Below are 22,964 nucleotides of genomic sequence, written 5' to 3'. Positions count from 1 at the left end.
AGCAGTAGCTTTTAACACTTTTAATGCAAAAAATAGGAAGGGAATTTAGAGAAGATATTAACATGCTTAGTGCTATATGTACCCATGTTTAGCTCATTATGGCCTCTAATGAGGTCTAATGGTGGCCATACACGGTACAATAAAAATGTTCGATTTTCCTATTTATTCGATCTAAATGATCGAATTGAATGAAAGTTGAAAATATTTTTTTTTTCAATCAAGAAATTCGAACGATTATCCCGTTTTTTCGGGAAAAATGATCGGACATGCTGGAAAAATCTTTATATTCGATCTAACTGAATAATCGAACTAAATTATCTAATTGAAAAATTGTACCATGTATGGCCACCTTAAGAAAGCTGATGCTGCCGTCCGCCTACTCAGTTAAAAATCTGTTATCTCTTCCAATGAAAAAAGAGTAAATGTGGGCTAGTTCTAGAATTAGTACTATATGCTTACCTGTTAATCTCATCATGCCACAAGTCACTTCTGGTATCCTTTAAAGTGTGCCTGAGATGAGGCCGCTTGGATCCTCCGCTGGCCGGCCCAGTAAGTCCTTCAGTCACGAAAAGTTGACACATATGCAGTCCGTCTGCAAGCGCGCCCCCATTGCATTCCTGTCGCCGGGAGCATTCTGCACCTGAGTGTAAAGGGAGCGCACGTGCCCAGCCAACACATGTGCAGTACAACCCGACTGGAGGAATTACCGAGGCTGCTAACGGGGACCCAGGAGGCATGGGAGGACAGCGAAGGTGTAAACAGCCTGAAGGGGGCTGGAGGAAGCCCCAAGAATGTATACTTTTTTTTTGCAATGTTTTATGCAATATAGAAAACATGGTATACACACATGGCATACTTTCAAACATTGGAGCATAAAAAGTTACATAAGTGAATAATACTGAACACCACATGGTCCTAAGCAGACAAATATACACGGTACTCAATGTGCCATTATAGAAGGAATAATAAGGACCAAACTGGTTACCAAACCAAGCCCAGATCATTTGGTATGTACGGTATATTTTTTCTATTGTCTCATCTCAGGTTTCCTTTAGAGCTTTCTACCCCATTTATGAAATCATTTTTGTTTTTTGTGCTTTACTGAATCTTACACAAGTGCTTCAAGTACGACTACAGTAAGATCGCTATTTCATATTATTTCTTGGCAGACGTTCATACAAAACAGGTTGAAACCTCACAAAACTCCCCGCTGCTGATGACACATTGTTATCCCCGTGAAAATGTTACTTGGCTTGTTTTACTGTATATTTTTGGTTTAGAGTCGCATCTCTGTTTTGTTCGTTCAATTGGATATTTTGTAGATAAGAAAGATCTGTTAATTTTGCCATGGAAACTGAAGTACTGGAACAAAAGTTCACACTGTAAAGTTGTAGGGCAGAAATTCAGCTGTCATACAACGCATCACCGTGAAACAATGGAGGGTGCGTAGACAGGATTGCTCTAGTGCCTAGATTCTCAATGCAACATCCGTGTACCCCAGGAGGCATGTTCAGGGGTACTTTACTTGTCATAAACAGTCTATTGCATTGAGTATGGGGGAGAGAATTAAAAAAAATGATAAAACAAATGCAGATAAACTAGAAAAGTATTTTAGTTGGTTAAAAGCATAAAGGAATGTTTGTAAAGCATTTAGGTATAAATATTGAGATTGCGAACACATATACTGTACATGTGGCACAACAGGTTCTCAAGGTGATATTTACAACAGGGGTAGAGGCCCACGCTGGTCTAATTTTTCAGACCCGCACCCGCAGCCCTGCTACCCGCTTTCTGTTGAATCTGGTACCTGCACCCGACCCGCACCCGCAGGCCTCCAGACCCGCAACCCGACCCGCGACCTGCTTTTTCTATTTTATTATAAAATATACATTGGTAGTCTCACTGGAAGGCTGTAAAGAAAAATGAATCCTATTTTTATGCACAAACTAAAGCCAAAGAAATGTTTATGATCTTTTTTTTTTTTTTTTTTTTTTTACTTTTGACAAAATTATGATTAAATTATCTCATGCTTGCTTGCTTTCACTACTCCCGACCTGACCCGCAGCCAGATTAGAATCAAAATTTGTACCCGAACCTGACCCGCAATTTTGGTAACCCGCAGGTACCCAACCAGGCCTCTAACAGGGGGTACTCAGCAATCATCATTCAGGGGTACATGCTGTAATAGGGGTACACTGCATGCAATAGTGAATGAAAAAAGGGGCTGTTGCTTTTGCAGCACCAGCAGAGCAGGATCATCCACAAGGCAACCTAGGCAGGTGCCTGGGGCCTAACTGATGTCCAGGGGCCCAGCTGACATCTTCTCTGACTCCTCTCCACCTCAGATTACCAGATGAACCTAAGGGGTATTCTACTCTACTACCTTGACTAGGGCCCCATTTCGTCTTAATCCATCTCTGAGAACCAGGATAGAGAGGGTAGTGAGGAATAAATGAAACAGAGTTGGTGTGTGCTATTTAGGTAAAACCTGAAATATAATAATAAATACATACAGTATATACACAGGACCGCTAAGTGTTAAAACACTATGTGAAACTTTACAAAGAGAGGTGTCTATTACGTTTTTAACCTGTCTTTCAATCTGAATCTCAATTTTGATACCATTTTCACAATACAATCTTAAGGCGCGTACACACGCCATACTTTAGTAAACAACGGGTCCGTCAGATCCTCCCGCTGGGCGGACGTTCTGCCGACAGTAGCACGACAGTAGCAGATCTGTCAAAAACAGTCTTATCAGTCTGCGGACAGCTTGTACACACGCGTGTAATTTAAAGAGACACTGAAGCGGAAAAAAAAATATGATATAATGAATTGGTTGTGTACTATGAATAATTACTAGAAGATTAGCAGCAAAGAAAATATTCTCAAACTTTTATTTTCAGGTATATAGTGTTTTTTCTAACATTGCATTATTCTATAATATGTGCAGATTACACAACACTCAGCATTCAAAATGATTCTTTCAGAGCAGTCTGTGAAGTAATGACCTCTCCTCTAGCAGAGAAAAAGTAAACAGTTCACTTACAGTTGAGATAATAAAAGTCAGATAACAGCCCTCTCCACGACTAACTTAGTCGGAGAGCTTAATGGCTTGTTTGCATAGAGATAACAACTGTAGTTTCTCAACTCTTCCTGTACTGGAAACAATTAGACTGATGTATCTGATCTTAATGTTTTATTTCTTTGCTGGATACACACGGTTCGTTCCCGCACTCGATTCCCGTCGATGCGCCGCTCGATTCACGTCGATTCGTTTATTTCCGACATGTCCGATTCGCGGTTCGATGGATCGTTAGGTCGATTTGCCATACTTTACATGGCAATCGACCTAAAAATCATCGAAATGCGCTCGGAAATGTTCGGGAATAATCAATTCGTCGGGAATCGAGCGGCGCATTCGATACGGGAACAAACCGTGTGTATCCAGCATTAGCTGTACTACACATACAAATCATAATATCATAATTTTTTTTTCGCTTCAGTGTCTCTTTAAGTGTATTTGTCTTTGCAGCTCCTAATGAGATTATCTTAAAAGGCAACTGTAGACAGAGGGCTATGGAGGCTGCCATATTTATTTCCTTTTAAGCAATACTAGTTGCCTGCTTATCCTGCTGATTCTCTGCCTAATATGCCCTAATACTTTTAGCCATAGACCCTGAGCAAGCATGCAGCAGATCGGGTGTTTCTGACATTATTGTCAGATCTGATAAGATTAGACACGTACTTGTTTCCAGAGTTATTCAGACACAGTTGCAGCCAAACAGATCAGCAGGGCTGCCAGGAAACTAGTATTGTTTATAAATAAATATGACACCCTACATAGCCTTCTTGCTACAGTTGTCCTTTAAAGAGTACCTCCGGTAAAAATGACAAAGCCTGTCATGACAGGCTCTGTCTTACTGATGATGCATCGGGGAGGGGTCTCAGGCTTAAATATCTACCTGACCTGACATCATCTGTTCACAGGTGACACTCCGCCCCCCCCCTCCTAGCAGTGCAGCCCAAGAAGCTCTTCGGAAACATCCCCCTGCATTACTTTGGCCCGCCCCAGCTTAGCACCCACCAATTAGGCAGCGGCTTGCAGCAAAGCAGATGGGGGTATCAGAGGCCTCGGTGGCGATTTTGAAGAATAAAACAAAACTGTCAGAGCCACATCTTCGCAGAGGGCAGAGTGATCACCTGCCTGGAGGCATGATGCCAGAACAGGTAAGTATTTAACCATAACGCCCCTCAATCTTCCATCAATAAGACGTAGCCTCTCATGACAGTCTCTGTCATTTTTGATTTCCGAGTTCAGATCAGAAATGCGGATTTCAATTCCACAAAATCGGATTGAGTACCCCTAAAGGAGACCTTGAGCAAGAATCCCTAACCCTGCTACTGCCTATAGAGCGCATCCTAGTGGCTACAGCTGTGGCGCTTTGAGTCCGCAAGGAGAAATGCATGTGATAAATGTTCTGTGTGTCTGTGTCTTGACTGTGGTAGAGATTAGATTGTGAGCTCCTCTAATGAACATTTATTGACATGACTACAGACAAAAATAACAATAATAATAATATTAATAATAATACATGCACTTCACTGCTTGTTGCAAGGTGGGGTCTTATCAGAATGATCTTTGCCCACAGTAAACATATCAAGGCAGTGCTGCTTTCAGACAAAAGCCACGCATGAAGGCAGAAAACATAGAAAACCAGGACTTCGAGTATTTGAATAACAAATTAGAGAAATTCTCTCCTTTATTATGCTGGGCAGCAATGAGTCTGACTTAATTTTCTCTGAATATATGGATGAGCTGAGCGTCCCTGATGACAACTGGATAGGGTGCTGATTATGGATGGAGTGAGATGAGCACGGAAGACTAATGAAAGGCTGCAGCGAGGGTCAGGAACACTTTCAAGAACAGAGAAAGTAGCTTTTTTCACAGTTTAATAAAAAAAATGGATAGAGAGGAGGCTGAGATGGTTTTTAGCAGAGGGGTAATATAGGGGGCCTGGGGCTCAACCTCTTATCCTCCCTCCCTTTCATGGAGCTGAATGGACGTCAGAGTATGATGGAAGTGACCCCCATCCAAACCAGATAACGGGTGAGTATAAGGACACTATAATACACATGCTGGCATGTGTAGTTTATAGATTTACAGTCAGTTAAGTTGCCCTTTAAAAATGTAGGTTAACAGTTTCAGCTCTCACACAGACAAATCTTTTTTGTCTGGTCTCTTAAAGGAAATGTCCAAGAATTAAAAAAAAAAAAAAGATCTACTTGCACCTGCGCAGAACACTCCAGACCAATTGAGCGTAGTCACCAGAGGGGCATCTCCAACGGAGGGGATCCCGGGACACCGGAGCTGAGGCAAGGGACATATCAGCTGCCAGGGGCTGGAGGAAGCCCTGGGTAAGTAAATCTTTTTTTTTTTTAATCCTCAAATATTTCCTTTAAATGTGTACGGCCTAAGTCACAGGGAGTAGCAGAGATTAAAGGACATCCAAGCTGAAAGTAAAGGGTTAAGCTTTAATTACCTCGGGCTACTTCCAACCGCAAGGAGTCTATCTGGTCCAGTGCTGCAGTTCAGCTGCCATTCTGTGTGTTGCTAGCCCCTTTGAAAAATGCCCTGACCACAGCAGTGGTTGCCAGCTTCTGTGTTGCACATCTGCATGCCTCTCTTGATCACGTTTCCACAGCCAAAAGTGTTCTGTGCTTGTGCAGTCCATAAAGACTTTAATCGTGCAAGCGCAAAATGAACCACATACGGGAGTGCAATAGAGATAGGGGCACAGACCTGCCCACTCATGCGCAGAAGCATGCACCCACTTCTGTGGTTTGGGATCTTTTGGAGGGGCTAGTGGCGTAAATAATTGGTTCTCATCTCGGTTACTAAAAGTAAACACGCACACAGAAAAAGAACGCCACAGTAATTTGGCCACTGGAGATAGGCAGCAGTAGAATGTCGGTAAACTACCAATATTTTACTATGCGACTGATGCAAGTTCAGATAGTAAAATATCGGTCATTTTTAACGTAATTTTACTATCGCTTTACCTTACTATATTCTGACTTGAATCCTCCCTCTAAGGATGCCTAACCCTAACCTATGCCTGTGCCGCAACCTCCGCTGATATAAGGGCCGCCTTCCTCATTAAAAACTCCCTCTGCCAATATTTGCACTACCTAATTAATTCCAGAAATCCGGCCCAGTTAATAATACAATCTTAATGGTAGACTCTTACCACTTCTGTGTAATGTGAAGGTCTATCTCAAGTACCCATTCAAATTATATTCACTATACACCTCTGACCCACAAGTCACAATTCATGAACACATGCATGTATGTAAAGCACACTACCTGTTGAACCAATCATCGGTGTACCGAGGATACGGATAAGGGTCATTGCTGCTGAAGTCATAGCTCGCCTCTGCATTCTGAAATGACAAATGTGCAAAGTCATTGGTATAGTGCCAACATTAGAAGAAGAGGACAGATGAGCCTTCCGTACATCTGCAGATACAGAAATCAGTCACTCACATAAGGGATTCAGCTAATATTGTGAAATAAGCTATAAGTAAGGGGTATATGGGATAGGAATTGTGTACATGTTGTCGGGTGAATTATGAAAGGGTTATTTACACTATAACCAGAAGTATAAAATAAAAAATGTAAGGCTCCTATAAAAGTGGGAGGAGTCTTATTATAGTGTAATGGTTACCTGGGCTCGAATCTCGGCTCTGCCTGTTCAGTAAGCCAGCACCTATTCAGTAGGAGACCTTGGGCAAGTCTCCCTAACACTGCTACTGCCTATAGAGTGCGTCCTAGTGGCTGCAGTTCTGGCGCTTTGAGTCCGCCAGGAGAGAAGCCCGATATAAATGTTCTGTGTATTTGGCTGCCATATTTATTTCCTTTTAATCAATACCAGTTGCCTGGCAGCGCTGCTGGTCTATTTCTCTGCAGTAGTATCCGAATAACACCAGAAACAAGCATGCAGCTAGTCTTGTCAGATCTGACTTTAAAGTCTGAAACACCTGATCTGCTGCATGCTTGTTCAGGGGTTATGGCTAATAGTATTAGAGGCAGAGGATCAGCAGGGCTGCCAGGGAACTGGTATTGATTAAAAGGAAATAAATATGGCAGCCTCCATATACCTCTTACTTCAGTTCCCCTTTAAAACAGAGCCAGGGAAGGCAGGCAATAGACATGAATAGAGATTGTGAGAGTTTGCAGAGCAGGAGTGTTGCAGAGGCAGAGGCGAGAGAGGCTCCAGCCTCAGGGCACAATGTAGGAGGGGGCGAACAACTCACACAGCTATCATTCCCCTATTGAGTTTGAAGCAGAGAGAAACAAGAAAAGGGGATACACAGCAGTGCCTGCAAACCAGATAACTAGAGATTAAGGTGTTACAGGGGTTGGCGGCCCTGGGGCGCCTCTTATGCGGGGCATACATGGCGTCGAGGAGAGGATTATCAATCGAGCCTGATGACTCGATTGATAATATCCGACAGGTCCGGTGACCTGCTGGATAGATTCCCTGCTCGATCCCCGCTGGCGGACAATAGCGGGGAATCAAGCGGCTGATAAGGAGCGCCGGCGAGCGGGGACGCGGCGGGGATGCGGTAGGGGTCGATCCGGCGGCTAATCGGCCGCTGGATTGACCCGTGTATGCTCAGCATAAGTCGAGTAGCAATCAGTGTGAAACGACCGGGTTGGGAGGGATGGAGGGGCGCACTTTGGTGTCTCAGCCTTGGGTGCTGGAAGACCTTGCCCTGGCTCTACGTGCTGACCGCAGAGGGTTAATCTCTCAACAGCTGGAAAAGTCAGGAAAATTCGTAACATGCCCATTATATCTTCCATCAGATTATTTGGATTGTATTGGTGGCTTCAACCAATCCTGAATGATTGCATTATCAATCGTTTCCTTAAAATTAATTACCAGCATGGTAGATTTTTTGATAGATACAATCTTAACTGCTTTAGAAACTATCACAAATTGGATTCTTTAAAGCTGTGGATTGATTAAATATGATCTTTACTTTCAATCTTATTGAAAATCAAAATATTGCATTTTCTTTTCAGTCCAGCTGTGAAAATAGCGTTCAAATTAAGAAAGAGGCTGGCTAAAATTATTGTTTGCATCCTTAGCAAGGAGTACTTTTGTAAAGAATTATTATTATTTTATTATTATTATTTATTTTATTTATATAGTGCCAACATATTACGCAGCGCTGAAAGAATAAAGGGAATACTGAAAATCCCCCATGAGGAGATGGACTAGTCCAAAATCTGTCAGCTTTTTAAAACCTACTGTACCTGTAAGCAGCATAGAGACTGTAGTAATTTAGGTTACATTTTTTTCTGGAAGAAATGTACATTTCATGTGAATGTATATTATATTATTTTTGTGATAGCAGTTCATTCAATATTTCAACCTCTTTTCTCCTTGGATACCCCATGTGGGTGATGATGGGATGGAAAAGGAATCTGGATAGTCCCCAGACTGTTTTTCAGGCTGACATTCACACTGGTAAGCCAATTGTCAGGTCATAAAAAAAATGTAATGTAGAAAACTACGTGCATTTCAAATTTAAGGGGCACTACTAGACTAGTTTAGGGGCCCCAACGGGAATCCCGATAGACCAGAGCAATTCAGTGCCCCCAGCTTGACAAAGCCTCCAATTAGAAGCTGGAGGCAGGGATATGCATACAGCATAGGGAGATCGCAAGTTGGCTGCCAGAGAAAGGAAGACCTGCACTCCGCAGTCTTTTTCTCTGTAAGTATACTTCTATTTCCACAAAAATATTTTGTTTGGAAAAATGCTGCCCTACATGTGTATCAACTTTTTGTTTAATTTAGTTAATGCTGTGGCGAGTTTTCTGCCGCTTTGTACACTAAGCTGCTCTGGCCAATTAGAATTCTAATTCCCTTACACCATTTATGATATATCCAACACAATTGGCCTGATCCAATTCTCTTTTTCGCCTAAGTTTTCTCCTAGGAGATCATTTTTCATCTGCTTTTTAAAACAACTTTTAAACTCTGCAACTGTAAAAAAGCCAAAAAGTAGTGGAAAGTACTGTCAAATTTATTGTATTTTCTTGCTTGCTGGTGACTTAAAGGGTATTTTATTTATAATGTGAAAATATCACCTAGGCGTAAAGAAGAAACGAGATAAACGAGCCTGATGGAAGATTTTGTATAAAATAAAATGTAAATATGACAACAAATGTGTAAACATAAAACATGATTTTTACAACCGGTTGTAGATATTTTATTGATTAGGTGTAAAGGATGACAGTGAAGGACTCCAGTCCTGTTAGTCAATTTTGAATTGACTTATGGGGTCAAGAACCCTTTAGCCACATTCAGTCCTCAATTGTTTTGTGTTCAAGGACAAATGTCCTTTTGAAGCACTCTTTACAGAATGCATTCAAATTATAGCCTGATCAATAATGCAAATATATTGCCTTATTGATTTTGCCTCCGTTGAGAGATATCTCTCCAGAGGGGCAGCTTGTATTTGTACGGAAGCTGACACTGGTCATCAACAGTTTTCCGGGAGAATTCATCCTAGGTCATCCTAATAAAGAAGAGCTTTCAGGGCTGGTGCACACCAAGACAGCTTCTGAATGCTTTTAAAACTGCCAGCGCTTTGAAAAGCGCCTGGCTCATGTATGTGAATGGGATGGATCACACCAGAGCGATGTGATTTTCTCCCAAACGCAAACATGGGTCCAGCAGCATTTCTGCTGATTTCTGAGGCAATTCAGCCTCAATGTTAAGTATAGAAAAGTGGAAAATTGCTCTGAACAGCGCTAGATCAGAGCGAATTTCCAAGCGTTTTTGTTACAGAAGCTGTTCAGTTACAGCTCTACTGTAACAAAAAATAAAAAAAAACTCTACACCAAAAAAACTCCAAAAATCGCTAGGCATGATTAGAAAATCGCTAGGCACATGCCTAGAATCGCTTCAAGAAGCGCTGAGCATTTGCGATTACACTAGCGGTTTTTGGTGTGCACGGGCCCTTACTCACAATCTCTGCACTCCAAAGAGTCTCTCAGTCTATTATAGTTCTGGCTGATTTGTCTGCAGTAAAGTGAACTTATAGGCGCGTACATACTGTATGATCACTACAGTATGGCGTGTGTACGCACCTTATATCTAACTGAGCTTCTAAGAATTGAACGGAGATATAAGAACTTAACAGACAGAAGTGTAAATACAGGTGAACAGAAATGAGAGACAGGCGAGTAACTAGAAATTACTGGGCCCCATAACAAGATTTTGGATGCTTTACACCATGGGAGATATGGTCTGATCCCACCCATACTTCTTTTCCTGGTGGTCTCGTACCCCCCCCCCCCCCACTACCACCACCGCCACCATTATAGCTTTCCCTGGTGGTCTAGTGATGATCTCTTCTCCTTGCAGTATTCCCTGGTGGTCTAGTAGCCCTCTCCCACTATCATTTTCCCTGGAGGTCTGTGGTCCCTCTCCCCCTTATACTGTAGTTTTCATTCATCATCTAGTGGTCTTTATAGATTTTTCTAGATGGACTAGAAGTCTACCCTCTAACTTTTGATTTTTCTTAGTGGTTTAGTATCCCCTCTACCCTTGTCTTAATGCCTTTTTGCTCAAGAACTACAGTACATTACTACTGTTGGTAATACCATCAGGAGGGATCCCTTAGTGTACTTCCTCCTCTAGATGACTAAGGGCTGGTTCACCGTCTGCCCCGGTGTTTACCACCAGCGTTCAGGACTCTGCATTAAACGCTCCCATTCGATTGAATGGGAGCATTTGTACCGGTTTTTACTGGAATTTGCGCAAATGCGGTGTTCCGATCCCGAAATTCCCTAGCGTTTGAGGCGACCCTAGACGCTACATGGACGCTACAAGTAGCAGCCTGGGGCTGTAAACTGCCACGGCTAATTGCCCCTATGGGGAAGAAAAACGCCAACCGCAACTGAATGCCATGGAAAGCTGCTGAAAGTCTGAACGCGATGCCGCTGCAACGCCGCCGACCACGACACCGGACGCTCGTGTGAACCTACCCTAAGGCTCTGATTCAGTTTCCTTTACTCCTAAGTTTTCTCACAGGAGGTATTTTCTCATCTGATCCATGAAATCACTTTTCAAAACAAATTTTTGGTAAGAAAATATATATTAACCTATTTTGATTTTTTTTTTCTCATTGACAGGTGTGAAAAGATCTCCTTGGAGATAGGTTAAGTGAATCAGGGCTTTTTAATATGACCAATAGCTTAAATGACCAGATGGATTGGTTCTCTTGTTTTGTGGCCCAGGGATGGTGGCAGCATGTCTATAGCAAGGAGGAGTGTTATCTGATTGGAGGTAGGTTGTGAACCACGACACCCCTGACAACGAGCATTTGTATCGACTCTAGGTAAACACAGCTATGACCTCTACGGGAGATCCCATAGAACGGCTAAAATTAGTTATAGAATACATTTGTATTTTTGATCAGACATTTATATACCGGCATATATATATATATATATATATATATATATATATATATATATATATATATATATATATATATATATATATATACATATATATATATATATATATACATATATATATATATACACTAATATTATAAATGTGAAAGTTTGGATGTTTGGATAGTTGTTACTCAATCAAGCAACAATGGCTGAACGGATTTGAATGAAATTTGGCACACACATAGTACATTACCTGGAATAACATACAGGATACTTTTTATCCCCACAACCAAAAAGTGGGTGGAGACAAATACAAATTTCCCTGGGAAAATGTAAACTGCAGCCATTCTTACACTGTTAATGGTAGGGTTCTCAAACTTTCCACAGTTGGCCACTGGGTGACTGGGAATAATATTCAGAAAAGTGGGTGGAGCCTACAAAAGCCAATCAAAATTCACCTATTGATTTTTAAGGGGAATATTTAATTGCTGCCATTCTTGCACTGTTAATGGCACAAGCCTCAAACCTAGTACAGTTGGTCATTGGGTGACTGGGGTTCAAATTCAGAAAAGGGGTGGAGCCAAAGCCAATCAGATTTGTTTCATTTCAATGCAAATTACTGATGCCAAAGACCGCAAAGCTCACAAACTAGGTCATTGAGCAATTGAGTAATTGTGTGCTAGGGTTAGAAAAAGTGGGCGGAGCCAATACCAGCCAAATAACATACCCGGGTAATGCTGGGCAATCAGCTAGGATATATATATATATATATATATATATATATAACAGGGAGTGCAGAATTATTAGGCAAATGAGTATTTTGACCACATCATCCTCTTTATGCATGTTGTCTTACTCCAAGCTGTATAGGCTCGAAAGCCTACTACCAATTAACCACTTGAGGACCCAGCCTTTACCCCCCCCCCCCTTAAGGACTAGTGCTGTTTTAGAAGATCTGTGCTGGGTGGGCTCTACAGCCCCCAGCACAGATCAAACATTAGGCAGAGCGACCAGATCGTCCCCCTTTTTTCCCCACTAGGGGGATGATGTGCTGGGGGAGTCTGATCGCTCCTGCCTGCGTGTGGCTGGCGGGGGGGGGGGGGCACCTCAAAGCCCCCTCCACTGCAGGATTCCCCCTCTCCCTCTCCTCCCTCCCTGCCCCGGAGATCAGAGGCTGCACAGGAACGGATCTGTCCTGTGCAGCCTCTAACAGGTTCCTGCTTGTCATGTGACAGCGATTCCCGGCCGCTGATTGGCCGGGGATCGCTGATCTGGTACAACGCTGCTACTGTTAGCAGCGTTGTACAAGTGTAAACAAAGCGGATTATTTCCGCTTGTGTTTACATTTAGCCTGCGAACCGCGATCGGCGGCCTGCAGGCTATTCACGGAGCCCCTCGCCGTGAATTGACAGGAAGCAGCCGCTCGCGCAAGCGGCTGTTTTCTGATTAATTAGCCTGCAGCCGGTGGTCCTGCAGCTACCACTTTGCCGACGCGCGTTATGAGTCCGCGGTCGGCAAGTGGTTAAGCATATTAGGTGATGTGCATCTCTGTAATGAGAAGGGGTGTGGTCTAATGACATCAACACCCTATATCAGGTGTGCATAATTATTAGGCAACTTCCTTTCCTTTGGCAAAATGGGTCAAAAGAAGGACTTGACAGACTCAGAAAAGTCAAAAATAGTGAGATATCTTGCAAAGGGATGCAGCACTCTTAAAATTGCAAAGCTTCTGAAGCGTGATCATCGAACAATCAAGCGTTTCATTCAAAATAGTCAACAGGGTCGCAAGAAGCGTGTGGAAAAACCAAGGCGCAAAATAACTGCCCATGAACTGAGAAAAGTCAAGTGTGCAGCTGCCAAGATGCCACTTGCCACCAGTTTGGCCATATTTCAGAGCTGCAACATCACTGGAGTGCCCAAAAGCACAAGGTGTGCAATACTCAGAGACATGGCCAAGGTAATAAAGGCTGAAAGACGACCACCACTGAACAAGACACACAGGCTGAAACGTCAAGATTGGGCCAAGAAATATCTCAAGACTGATTTTTCTAAGGTTTTATGGACTGATGAAATGAGAGTGAGTCTTGATGGGCCAGATGGATGGGCCCGTGGCTGGATTGGTAAAGGGCAGAGAGCTCCAGTCCGACTCAGACGCCAGCAAGGTGGAGGTGGAGTACTGGTTTGGGCTGGTATCATCAAAGATGAAGTTGTGGGTCCTTTTCGGGTTGAGGATGGAGTCAAGCTCAACTCCCAGTCCTACTGCCAGTTTCTGGAAGACACCTTCTTCAAGCAGTGGTACAGGAAGAAGTCTGCATCCTTCAAGAAAAACATGATTTTCATGCAGGACAATGCTCCATCACATGTGTCCAAGTACAGCGTGGCTGGCAAGAAAGGGTATAAAAGAAGAAAAACTAATGACATGGCCTCCTTGTTCACCTGATCTGAACCCCATTGAGAACCTGTGGTCCATCATAAAATGTGAGATTTACAAGGAGGGAAAGCAGTACACCTCTCTGAACAGTGTCTGGGAGGCTGTGGTTGCTGCTGCACGCAATGTTGATGGTAAACAGATCAAAACACTGACAGAATCCATGGATGGCAGGCTTTTGAGTGTCCTTGCAAAGAAAGATGGCTATATTGGTCACTGATTTGTTTTTGTTTTGTTTTTGAATGTCAGAAATGTATATTTGTGAATGTTGAGATGTTATATTGGTTTCACTGGTAAAAATAAATAATTGAAATGGGTATATATTTGTTTTTTGTTAAGTTGCCTAATAATTATGCACAGTAATAGTCACCTGCACACACAGATATCCCCCTAAAATAGCTAAAACTAAAAACAAACTAAAAACTACTTTCAAAAATATTCAGCTTTGATATTAATGAGTTTTTGGGTTCATTGAGAACATGGTTGTTGTTCAATAATAAAATTATTCCTCAAAAATACCACTTGCCTAATAATTCTGCACTCCCTGTATATATATATATTACAATGCATTTATGTTTTAATCTGCCTTTATTATCACACTTGCTAACAAGGCAGAACCAAATTCTTATTTTATTTTTTTTCCTTTAAGACATTTTAACACCAATATTATCCTGCGCACTCATTTTCATACCACCTTTATCAACATTTTATCAACAACATTATCCAACATACTAATGTCCACACCACCTACATCAAAGAAAGCTTTTGCAAAATTAAAAGTAAAATTATCTAGACAGAAAGGCAACAAAAAAAAAAAAGGAAAAGAAAGAAAAAAAAACTAAAGCAAAGATAGGAAAAAAAATCAGTGTAAAAGGAAACATTGCTGCCATGCAACCGTATTAAGAGATGAAAATTACATGAGTGTAATTAAATTTGAATGGCTTTTTTTTACAACACGCTTAAGTGACAACACCTTTTAATTGAATTCCTGCCATGAGCATGTATTTGCACATTAGTACATATACATGCATTGTACCAGCCAGACAGCTGATACGCGTGCAATAATTGTTTTGCTTTCCCCTGACAGACAGTTGAATACTTGCCTGGCATAGCACACTTTGAGTATAGATTATACAAATGGAACAGTGCATAACTATAAAAAACAAATGAAAGACAGTTTGCATTTGATCCATGATCTGCTCATGAGTTAGAATGGCTGTAAATGAATGCATCCCTGAGGATCTCAGTGACGTCTCCATGGTTACCCTGCCTGGATATGAATCTCTGTCGTTAAAGTAAAGTAATATTAGACATAAATAATTCATGGTATCACTATACAACTATGTGACCCAGATTATAAATATCATGAGCAGATATTAGTTTGAGGCAAACTTCAGTTCACTGAAAGCTAAAATAGAGGTTTCAGCTTCTGTTGCAAATGAGTAATATGGAAATTTCCGAGATAGGTGTCTATCATTATGACTTAACAGTCAAAGGAAATAATGAAACCAGCAATGAAGGTCTAGCTAGCTATACAAGGTCAAATACCAGTTCAGCCTTTTGCTTGCAGCTTCATCCAGTCCTTTCTTTTAGAGGACCACTATTGTGAAAAATTGTAAACTTTAAAACACATGTGAATATGAAGTACATCTCCCCCACCGTAAATTTATTTTCTCCTATGTTGCTGCCACTTACAGTATTCAGTAAAAATCTGACAGATCTGAAAGGTTTTGGACTAATCCATCTCTTCATGAGGATTCACGAGGATTATCAATATTTCCTTTATTCTTTACAAAAGAACTCCCTGGAATGGATCTATATAGGGATGCTGGCCAGCCACCCTACTACTCACTTGAACACTATTCTGCCAGTTGGACTGAGCAACTGTCATTCAGTAGATGCTTTGGAAAATACTGTACACAACCCCCCCCCCCCCCCCCCCAAAAAAAAATTGAGAATCTTCTATGAGGAGATGGACTAGTCCAAAACTTGTACGATTTTTATAATCTATTGTGACAGCAACATAGGAAAAAAATAAAATTATAGCGCATTTTACTCACATGCATTCACATGCATTTAATATTTCACAATTTTTTTGTTCTAGAAGTCCTTTAAGGAATGCACACAGAAGCTACAATTCACACCCGGCTGAGGAGAAACTATCTGATTAAAAATAATCGAATTGTCCATTGATTGGAAGTGAATTCTTCATTAAAGGCTCATACACATGCCTGACTGCAGCCAACGACGGGTCCGTCGGGACCTCCCGCTGAGCGGGTTTTCAGCAGACAGTACAGCGTGTGTACAGTATGTCGGCGGACTGATAAGGATGTTTCTGTGAGGAAACACGGAAAAGCAGCCGCTTGCTTTCAGAGCAGGGCGGCTGCTTCCGTGTCCAGCATGGCGGCGCGTCGGGGAGAAACCGCCGCAGGCCCGCGTGGGCAGCAGAGGACGCGGAGAAGCCGCTGCATGCAGTGCGATGGCTCCCGCGGCGGATAGTGGAGACGCTGCTGGTGTGGCTGGGACGCATAGTCCCTCTGGGGTAAGAGTGACACGCGCGCGCGCGCTGAGGCAGGGAAAATATGGCAGCCAGAAGTGAGTCACCTGACCAGGATGGTCAGCTGACTCTGGCTCCACTCCTCATTGGTCCAGCAATTGGGGAGTTGCTGGAGAGATCACTGTGTATTTATACTGCCGACTGTTCAGTTGCTGGTTGTCTGGCGTTGCGAACACAACGTGGGAGCACTCAGACCCTTAGTCAGATCCTTAAGTGTGCTGGGACCAGCTGGAGCTGTAATCCTACACTTAGCTAGATTCTGTTGATAGCTTAAAGTACTAGTTTGATTGTGATTATCTGTTATGACCTTTTGCCTGCCTGACTATCCTCCTGAACTCTGATCTTGTACCTTGCTATTCTGATACTCTGTTGCCGAACCCTGGCTCGTTCTTAGACTCTGCTTCTGCCTCCTGACTTTGTACCTCGATATATCTGATACCCTGTTGCCGAACCCCGCCTGTACCTTAGACTCCGCCTCTGTCTTCTGAATCTGTACTTTATCTGTCCGTGTGTTACGACCTGGCTTGTCCGACCTCGAGAACCGACCTTACTATTAGAGGCGGTTCCCCATCCTGTTAGTGACACTTCCTCCATAGTGTCACTCTCAGATAATCCTTCCTACTCTCTCAGCCTGACTCCTCCCGCTTTGGAGAATTTAGGTCTTCGGAAGGAATCCGTGCAGTACTCCTTACTGCTCTGAGGCCTAGTCCTCTAAGTGTTACTGTTACACCAAACACTACACTCTACTCGGGTGTACAGAGGTTAGCTGGTATATCGGATTATCGGTGATACTGCAGATCACTTATAATCTGGTATATATCTGTATTCCCAGTGATACTGCAGATCACCGGTAACCAGATCCTCTCTGTGCTCCACCGTTCGTTACAGTTTCTGAACGATCCGCTGTACTGTCTGCTGAAAACCCGCCCAGCGGGAGGTGCCGACGGACCCGTCGTTGGCTGCAGTCAGGCGTGTGTACGAGCCTTAAGACTGACCAGATCTCACTGAGCTCCTTTGTCTTAGCCATGACTGTCCACAAACCAACTGCAGGGAGCTGCTGTTTTTCAACTGTTGAGTTGATTAAAACAGCTGTTATCAGTTAATCGGGGTAATTAGGATGCTTTAGAACAGTTTGGGCTATTTGGAATGATATGGAACTTTTAATTTTCCCTCAGACTGTGACAGTTTGTGAAGTGTATGAATAATTTTGGACTGGACACTTTTTGCTCAAATGTAAATAAAAGCTGAGAATTTTTTTTTTCTACAATGCCTCTTGTGCATCGTCTTATTCTCTTTTGGGTGACACCTGATTCATTTTCTGTCAAAAAATTACTTGATGGTTGAATAAAAGTAACTTTAATTCAAAATTTGCCAGGGGTATGAATAATTATGCGCAGCACTGTACAATTCTTTTCCTGGACAGTTGTGTTCCCTGCCATTTCCTGGTCACTGAATGACATAAAAATGATAATTGCTCTTTTATGTTACACCCCATTTGAATTCTTCTTGAAAGAATTGTTTATTTCTTAATAACATTGACATTTTTGTTTAAACTTGTTTAAAAAAGTTAATTATTCCTTGTAGTGATTATGTATTTTAGTTCTCATAGTTCTACTGTAGTTCTCGGACTAAATCCAATTTGTCACTACCGAAGGACTGATTAAGTAAAATATGTCTTTTAAGTACAATATACATGAAGTACACACATCATATTCTAGTGATGCCATGGAGAAACAAAAAAAGTCTGTAATGAAGAAACATTTATGAAGCCTTATGTAACGTCCAGCCTTTGGCCACTTAGGAGTCTGCTTCTGGTTCCTCCAGCCACTAGAGGCCACTGTTATGAGATAAGAGGTGAACTACCTTTTTAGAAAACAGTCCATAACTAATTTCCCAACAGTAATCTCTAGTGGAAAGAGAGTGGAAGAGCAACCTGAAAAGCTGCTGGCAGCTGCAGAGTCCGGTGGTTGGAAATTCAAGAAGGTTTTCATTGACATTTCACTATCGCTCCACATCCTAATTAGAGGCTGGTAAATGTACTAAAAAGTACATTTATCCTTTAAGTGACCTGATTAACAGTGCTCTATCTCTCCTCCCATGTTATCACCCCCCCCCCTTCTCTCTTCTCTCCTTGCACATAATTAGTGGCTGGATAGTGTACTGGTTAAGGGTTCCGCCTTTGACATGGGAGACCAGGGTTCGAATCCTGGCTAGGTCAAGTACCTATTCAGTAAGGAGTTCAAGGCAAGACTCCCTAACACTGCAGGGTGGCCTCCTGAGCGCGTCCCAGTGGTTGCAGCTCTTGAGCGCTTTGAGTCCGACAGGAGAAAAGCGCTATACAAATGTTCGGATTATTATTATTATTATTATAATTAAGGATGACACTTATAGAATACACATATCCAGTAGCCTAGAATGCTGTAACAGAAGAACAGAAGAAAGAAGGGATAAGAGATGGTGAGCATGTTGCCCATGTAAGTGATTAACTGAAGAAATCACTCATTTGTGTCATTCATCAGACCTTTAGATTGCAAACACAATGTAGCCTTTCAAGTGATGAATGTGGTAGTCCAAAGCGTTATCCAGAAGAACCAGGAACTAAAAAGTAGAACATAAGCAGCATGGAGGAGAAATCCCCAAGCATTATCATTGCTGGAAAATAATCTTACTCACGGCAGATGGAAAAGACAAGTACTATTTCTCTGCTAAATGCCATCTTTGTGCTAAATTAGAATATGTGAAGCACACAGCTCAGAATTCACCTTCTGGCTCTTTTGTAGAGTCTCTTTTAAATGCAATTTGCATTTTCAAGGAAAACCAGTTCCTTGACAGTCTTAACCTTTAGGAATATGTCAGCTCTATCTAAATCTCTTTAATGTTTGACTTATTAGCAAAGATGGTGCAGAGTTTTTGCCAAACCTTAAAGGGAACCTTAACCACCTTAGCGGTATGGACGAGCTCAGCTCGTCCATTACCGCCAAAGGGTGCCGCTCAGGCCCTGCTGGGCTGATTTTGATAAAATAAAAAGCAGCACACGCAGCCGGCACTTTGCCAGCCGCGTGTGCTGTCTGATCACCGCCGCTCTGCGGCGATCCGCCGCGAGCAGCGGCGAAAGAGGGTCCCCCCAGCCGTGGCCAGCGCTAAGGGCTGGATCGGAGGTGGCTGACGTCAGGACGTCGGCTGACGTCCATGACGTCACTCTGCTCGTCGCCATGGCGACGAGGAAATCCAAACAAGGAAGGCTGCTCATTGCAGCCTTCCTTGTTATTTATGCTTGCCGGAGGCGATCAGAAGAACGCCTCCGGAGCGCCCTCTAGTGGGCTTTCATGCAGCCAACTTTCAGTTGGCTGCATGAAATAATTTTTTTTAAATAAAAAAAAAACCCTCCCGCAGCCGCCCTGGCGATCTCAATAGAACGCCAGGGTGGTTAACTGAACGGGGGGTAAAGAGTTTTACTTACCTGGGGCTATTACCAGCCCCCTGCAGCAGTCCTGTGCCCTCGGCGCCGCTCTGGAATCCTCTGGTCCCCCGCTGTCACTTAGTTTCGTTTTTGACGACTCACCAGTCGCCAGCCGCCATGCGTATTATTGGACGCATTCACCAATGCAAATAGCGCTATTGCGGACCGCAACGCGTACAAAAATACGCGTTGCCGCATTCCACACGCGTAGATATGCGGCATTCCACACGCGTAGATATGCGGCAACGCGTATTTTTGTATGCGTTGCGGTCCGCAATAGCGCTAATTGCATTGGTGAATGCATCCAATAATACGCAGTCGCCAAAAACGAAACTAAGTGACAGCGGGGGACCAGAGGATTCCAGAGCGGTGCCGAGGGCACAGGACTGCTGCAGGGGGCTGGTAATAGCCCTAGGTAAGTAAAACTCTTTACCCCCCGTTCAGTTAAGGTTCCCTTTAAACTACCAATCATTAAAGCTTACCGGAAGTGGTGTGTCTGGGGGACATGTATCAAGACTGTCTGAGACAAAATATTGGTAGGATTTTTACAAATCCATGCAGAACTGTCTCAGCCATATAATATTAAGAAACCACCAAATAATGCAGTTTCCTTTTTAAACTGTTCTTACAGTAAATAGGAGGAGTTGGAAAGTTTCTCAGACGGTGCAGTGTGTGAGGGAAATTGCTGTTGCTGAGGTAACCAATACATCTGCTGTATTGCATCAATGCCCAGCACTGGAAGGGTTAAGCACAAAACAGCTTCACAGGATTCAGCAGGGGGAGGAGCACTTCACAAATCATGTCTGTCCTGCACTGCTGCACAATCTGTAGAAGTGATATTAAAGGGACTCAGAGACAAAAGAAAGTACAGCTCTGATACTTACCCAGGGCCTCCTCCCGTCCCATAAACACATCTAAGCCCCACGTTAAAAGTTTCAGTCGATGCCAGTCAGGGTCTACTGTGCATGTGCAGACATGGTACAAGATACTGAGCCTGGTAATGGAGCTCACCGCGGCTGAACAGCAGACCGCGGAAGGACGGCGTGGGACTTAGACGTGTTTATGGGGTGGGAGGAAGCCCTGGGTAAGTATCAGAGCTGTACTTTCTTTTGTCTCTGAGTCTCTTTAAGCACTTCTTAATCAGCTGCAGTTTAGGAATAGATTTGCATTTTTCTTAACTGTAGTGCAGTTGTAGAAATTCATGCTAAACTGACACTATTAAGTAAGATTTAAGAATGTTCTTATTATCATGGAGAACAGTTTCCCCTGCTGGATTGCAACTGTTTAAGAAGAAAAACATTGTTGGTAATGCTTTGATAAATTTGGCCCTCTGTGTTCCTCAAATAATTAATTAAAAACAATAAATATTTTTTGGGGAGGGTGAGATCCTTTAGCCATCGGTGGTAACAAACATTAGCAGCAGCATTATTATATGCACTATTTCTTATCTTATTCAGCTTGGATAAAGTTTGAATTTAAACAGGACGTTATGAAAGCAGAATGTGTTCTATACTGGTGCATAATATATGGCTATCATCAAGTAATAATATGTTCATAATGCAAGATCCAGCATAGTGTAAATCATATGACTGCAGCTTTCGGGTATTCACCAATGCCCATTCCATAATTATTCACAAAGTTATGCATTTTTCTGTCTAAAACTAAAAACAAAAGGTACAGTAGTTCTTTGACTCAAAATAAAAAAAAACAAACAAAAAAAAAACAACAACCGTGACTTTTTTATTTGTTTTGTTTTCGTGAAAAGGTCAGTTTGACGATGGCTTCTGTTTTTGGGAAACAGTAAATTCGGGCGCCTGAGGCTAGTGGACAAATCGGGCGCCGCCATTCACTCCTATAATAAATATCGTTTAATGGGCGCCCGATAGGAAAAAAGGGCGCCGGAGAAAACTAACGTTTTAAAAGCGGCGCCCGGAGACTTAATGTTTTATTACTGTTTCTCATGATTACACATTATTTAATGATTTATACATTTTTAAATATTATTTTTAAACGAAAAACAGTACAATATTTTTTTCCAAACATTATTTTTAAACGAAAAACAGTACTTTTTTTTTTTTTTTTTTTTTTAACATTATTTTTAAACGAAAAAACCAACAGGGGGGTCTTAGGTTTAGGCACCAACAGGGGGGTCTTAGGTTTAGGCACCAACAGGGGGTTTTAGGTTTAGGCACCAACAGGGGGGTCTTAGGTTTAGGCACCAACAGGGGGGTCTTAGGTTTAGGCACTAACAGGGGGGTCTTAGGTTTAGGCACCAACAGGGGGGTCTTAGGTTTAGGCACTAACAGGGGGGTCTAGGGGTTAGGGGTAGGTACAGGGAGGGTTACTTAGTAATTTTTTTTTTAAACGTTATTATACGTTTCACTATTTAAACGAAAGATTAACGTTTTTACAATTGCCGATTTAATGCACATTATTTAATGATTTATAACTTTAAAAAACATTAATTTTAAACGAAATACAGTACAATACAATTTTAAACGTTATCCATGCTTATCGTTAAAAACCCGGCGCCCTTTTTTCCCAGCGCCCCTTTTTAACGTACGCCTGTTTTTGTGCTAAGGGGGATGAAGTCTGATAGTGATAGAATCTGGAAACAAAATTAAAATGACTAAGCCAAAAGCACAGTACTGTCAGCCTGTCAAAGTTTAGGCATTTTAAACTAGCTAAAGCAGTAGAAAGCCAAACTGGAGTGACCGTTTCCCGTGACACCATACGGCGCGCGCTGCAGAGGAATGGCACGCATGGGTATTGTCCAAGAAGAAAGCCTCTCCTAAAGCCCATGAACAAAAAAAGCACACCTAGAATATGCTAGGGCCCATGCTGAAAAATATGAAGACTACTGGGACTCTATACTCTGGAGTGATGAGACAAAGATCACTGTTTTTGGAACTAATGGTTTCAAAACTGTATGGCGTCATAAAAGTGAGGATTTCAAAGAACAATGCATGGTGCCTACATTGAAACATGATGGTGCCAGTGTCCTTATGTGGGGCTGCATGAATGCTCCTGGTGTTGG

General features: G+C 42.4%; 1 protein-coding gene across 1 annotated transcript in view; it reads right to left on the bottom strand.

Annotated features, from left to right (window-relative positions):
• Nucleotides 1-22,964, bottom strand: part of PCSK2 (proprotein convertase subtilisin/kexin type 2) — a 277,467-nt gene that overhangs the window by 42,923 nt on the left and 211,580 nt on the right. The window contains exon 6 of the mRNA XM_068232302.1: nt 6,368-6,444. Coding sequence (XP_068088403.1) covers nt 6,368-6,444 — 77 coding nt within the window. The remainder of the gene's footprint in view (nt 1-6,367; nt 6,445-22,964) is intronic.

This window comes from Hyperolius riggenbachi, chromosome 4, assembly GCF_040937935.1.
Source record: "Hyperolius riggenbachi isolate aHypRig1 chromosome 4, aHypRig1.pri, whole genome shotgun sequence".
NCBI lineage: Eukaryota > Metazoa > Chordata > Amphibia > Anura > Hyperoliidae > Hyperolius > Hyperolius riggenbachi.
This window is presented reverse-complemented; position numbering and strand designations above follow the sequence as displayed.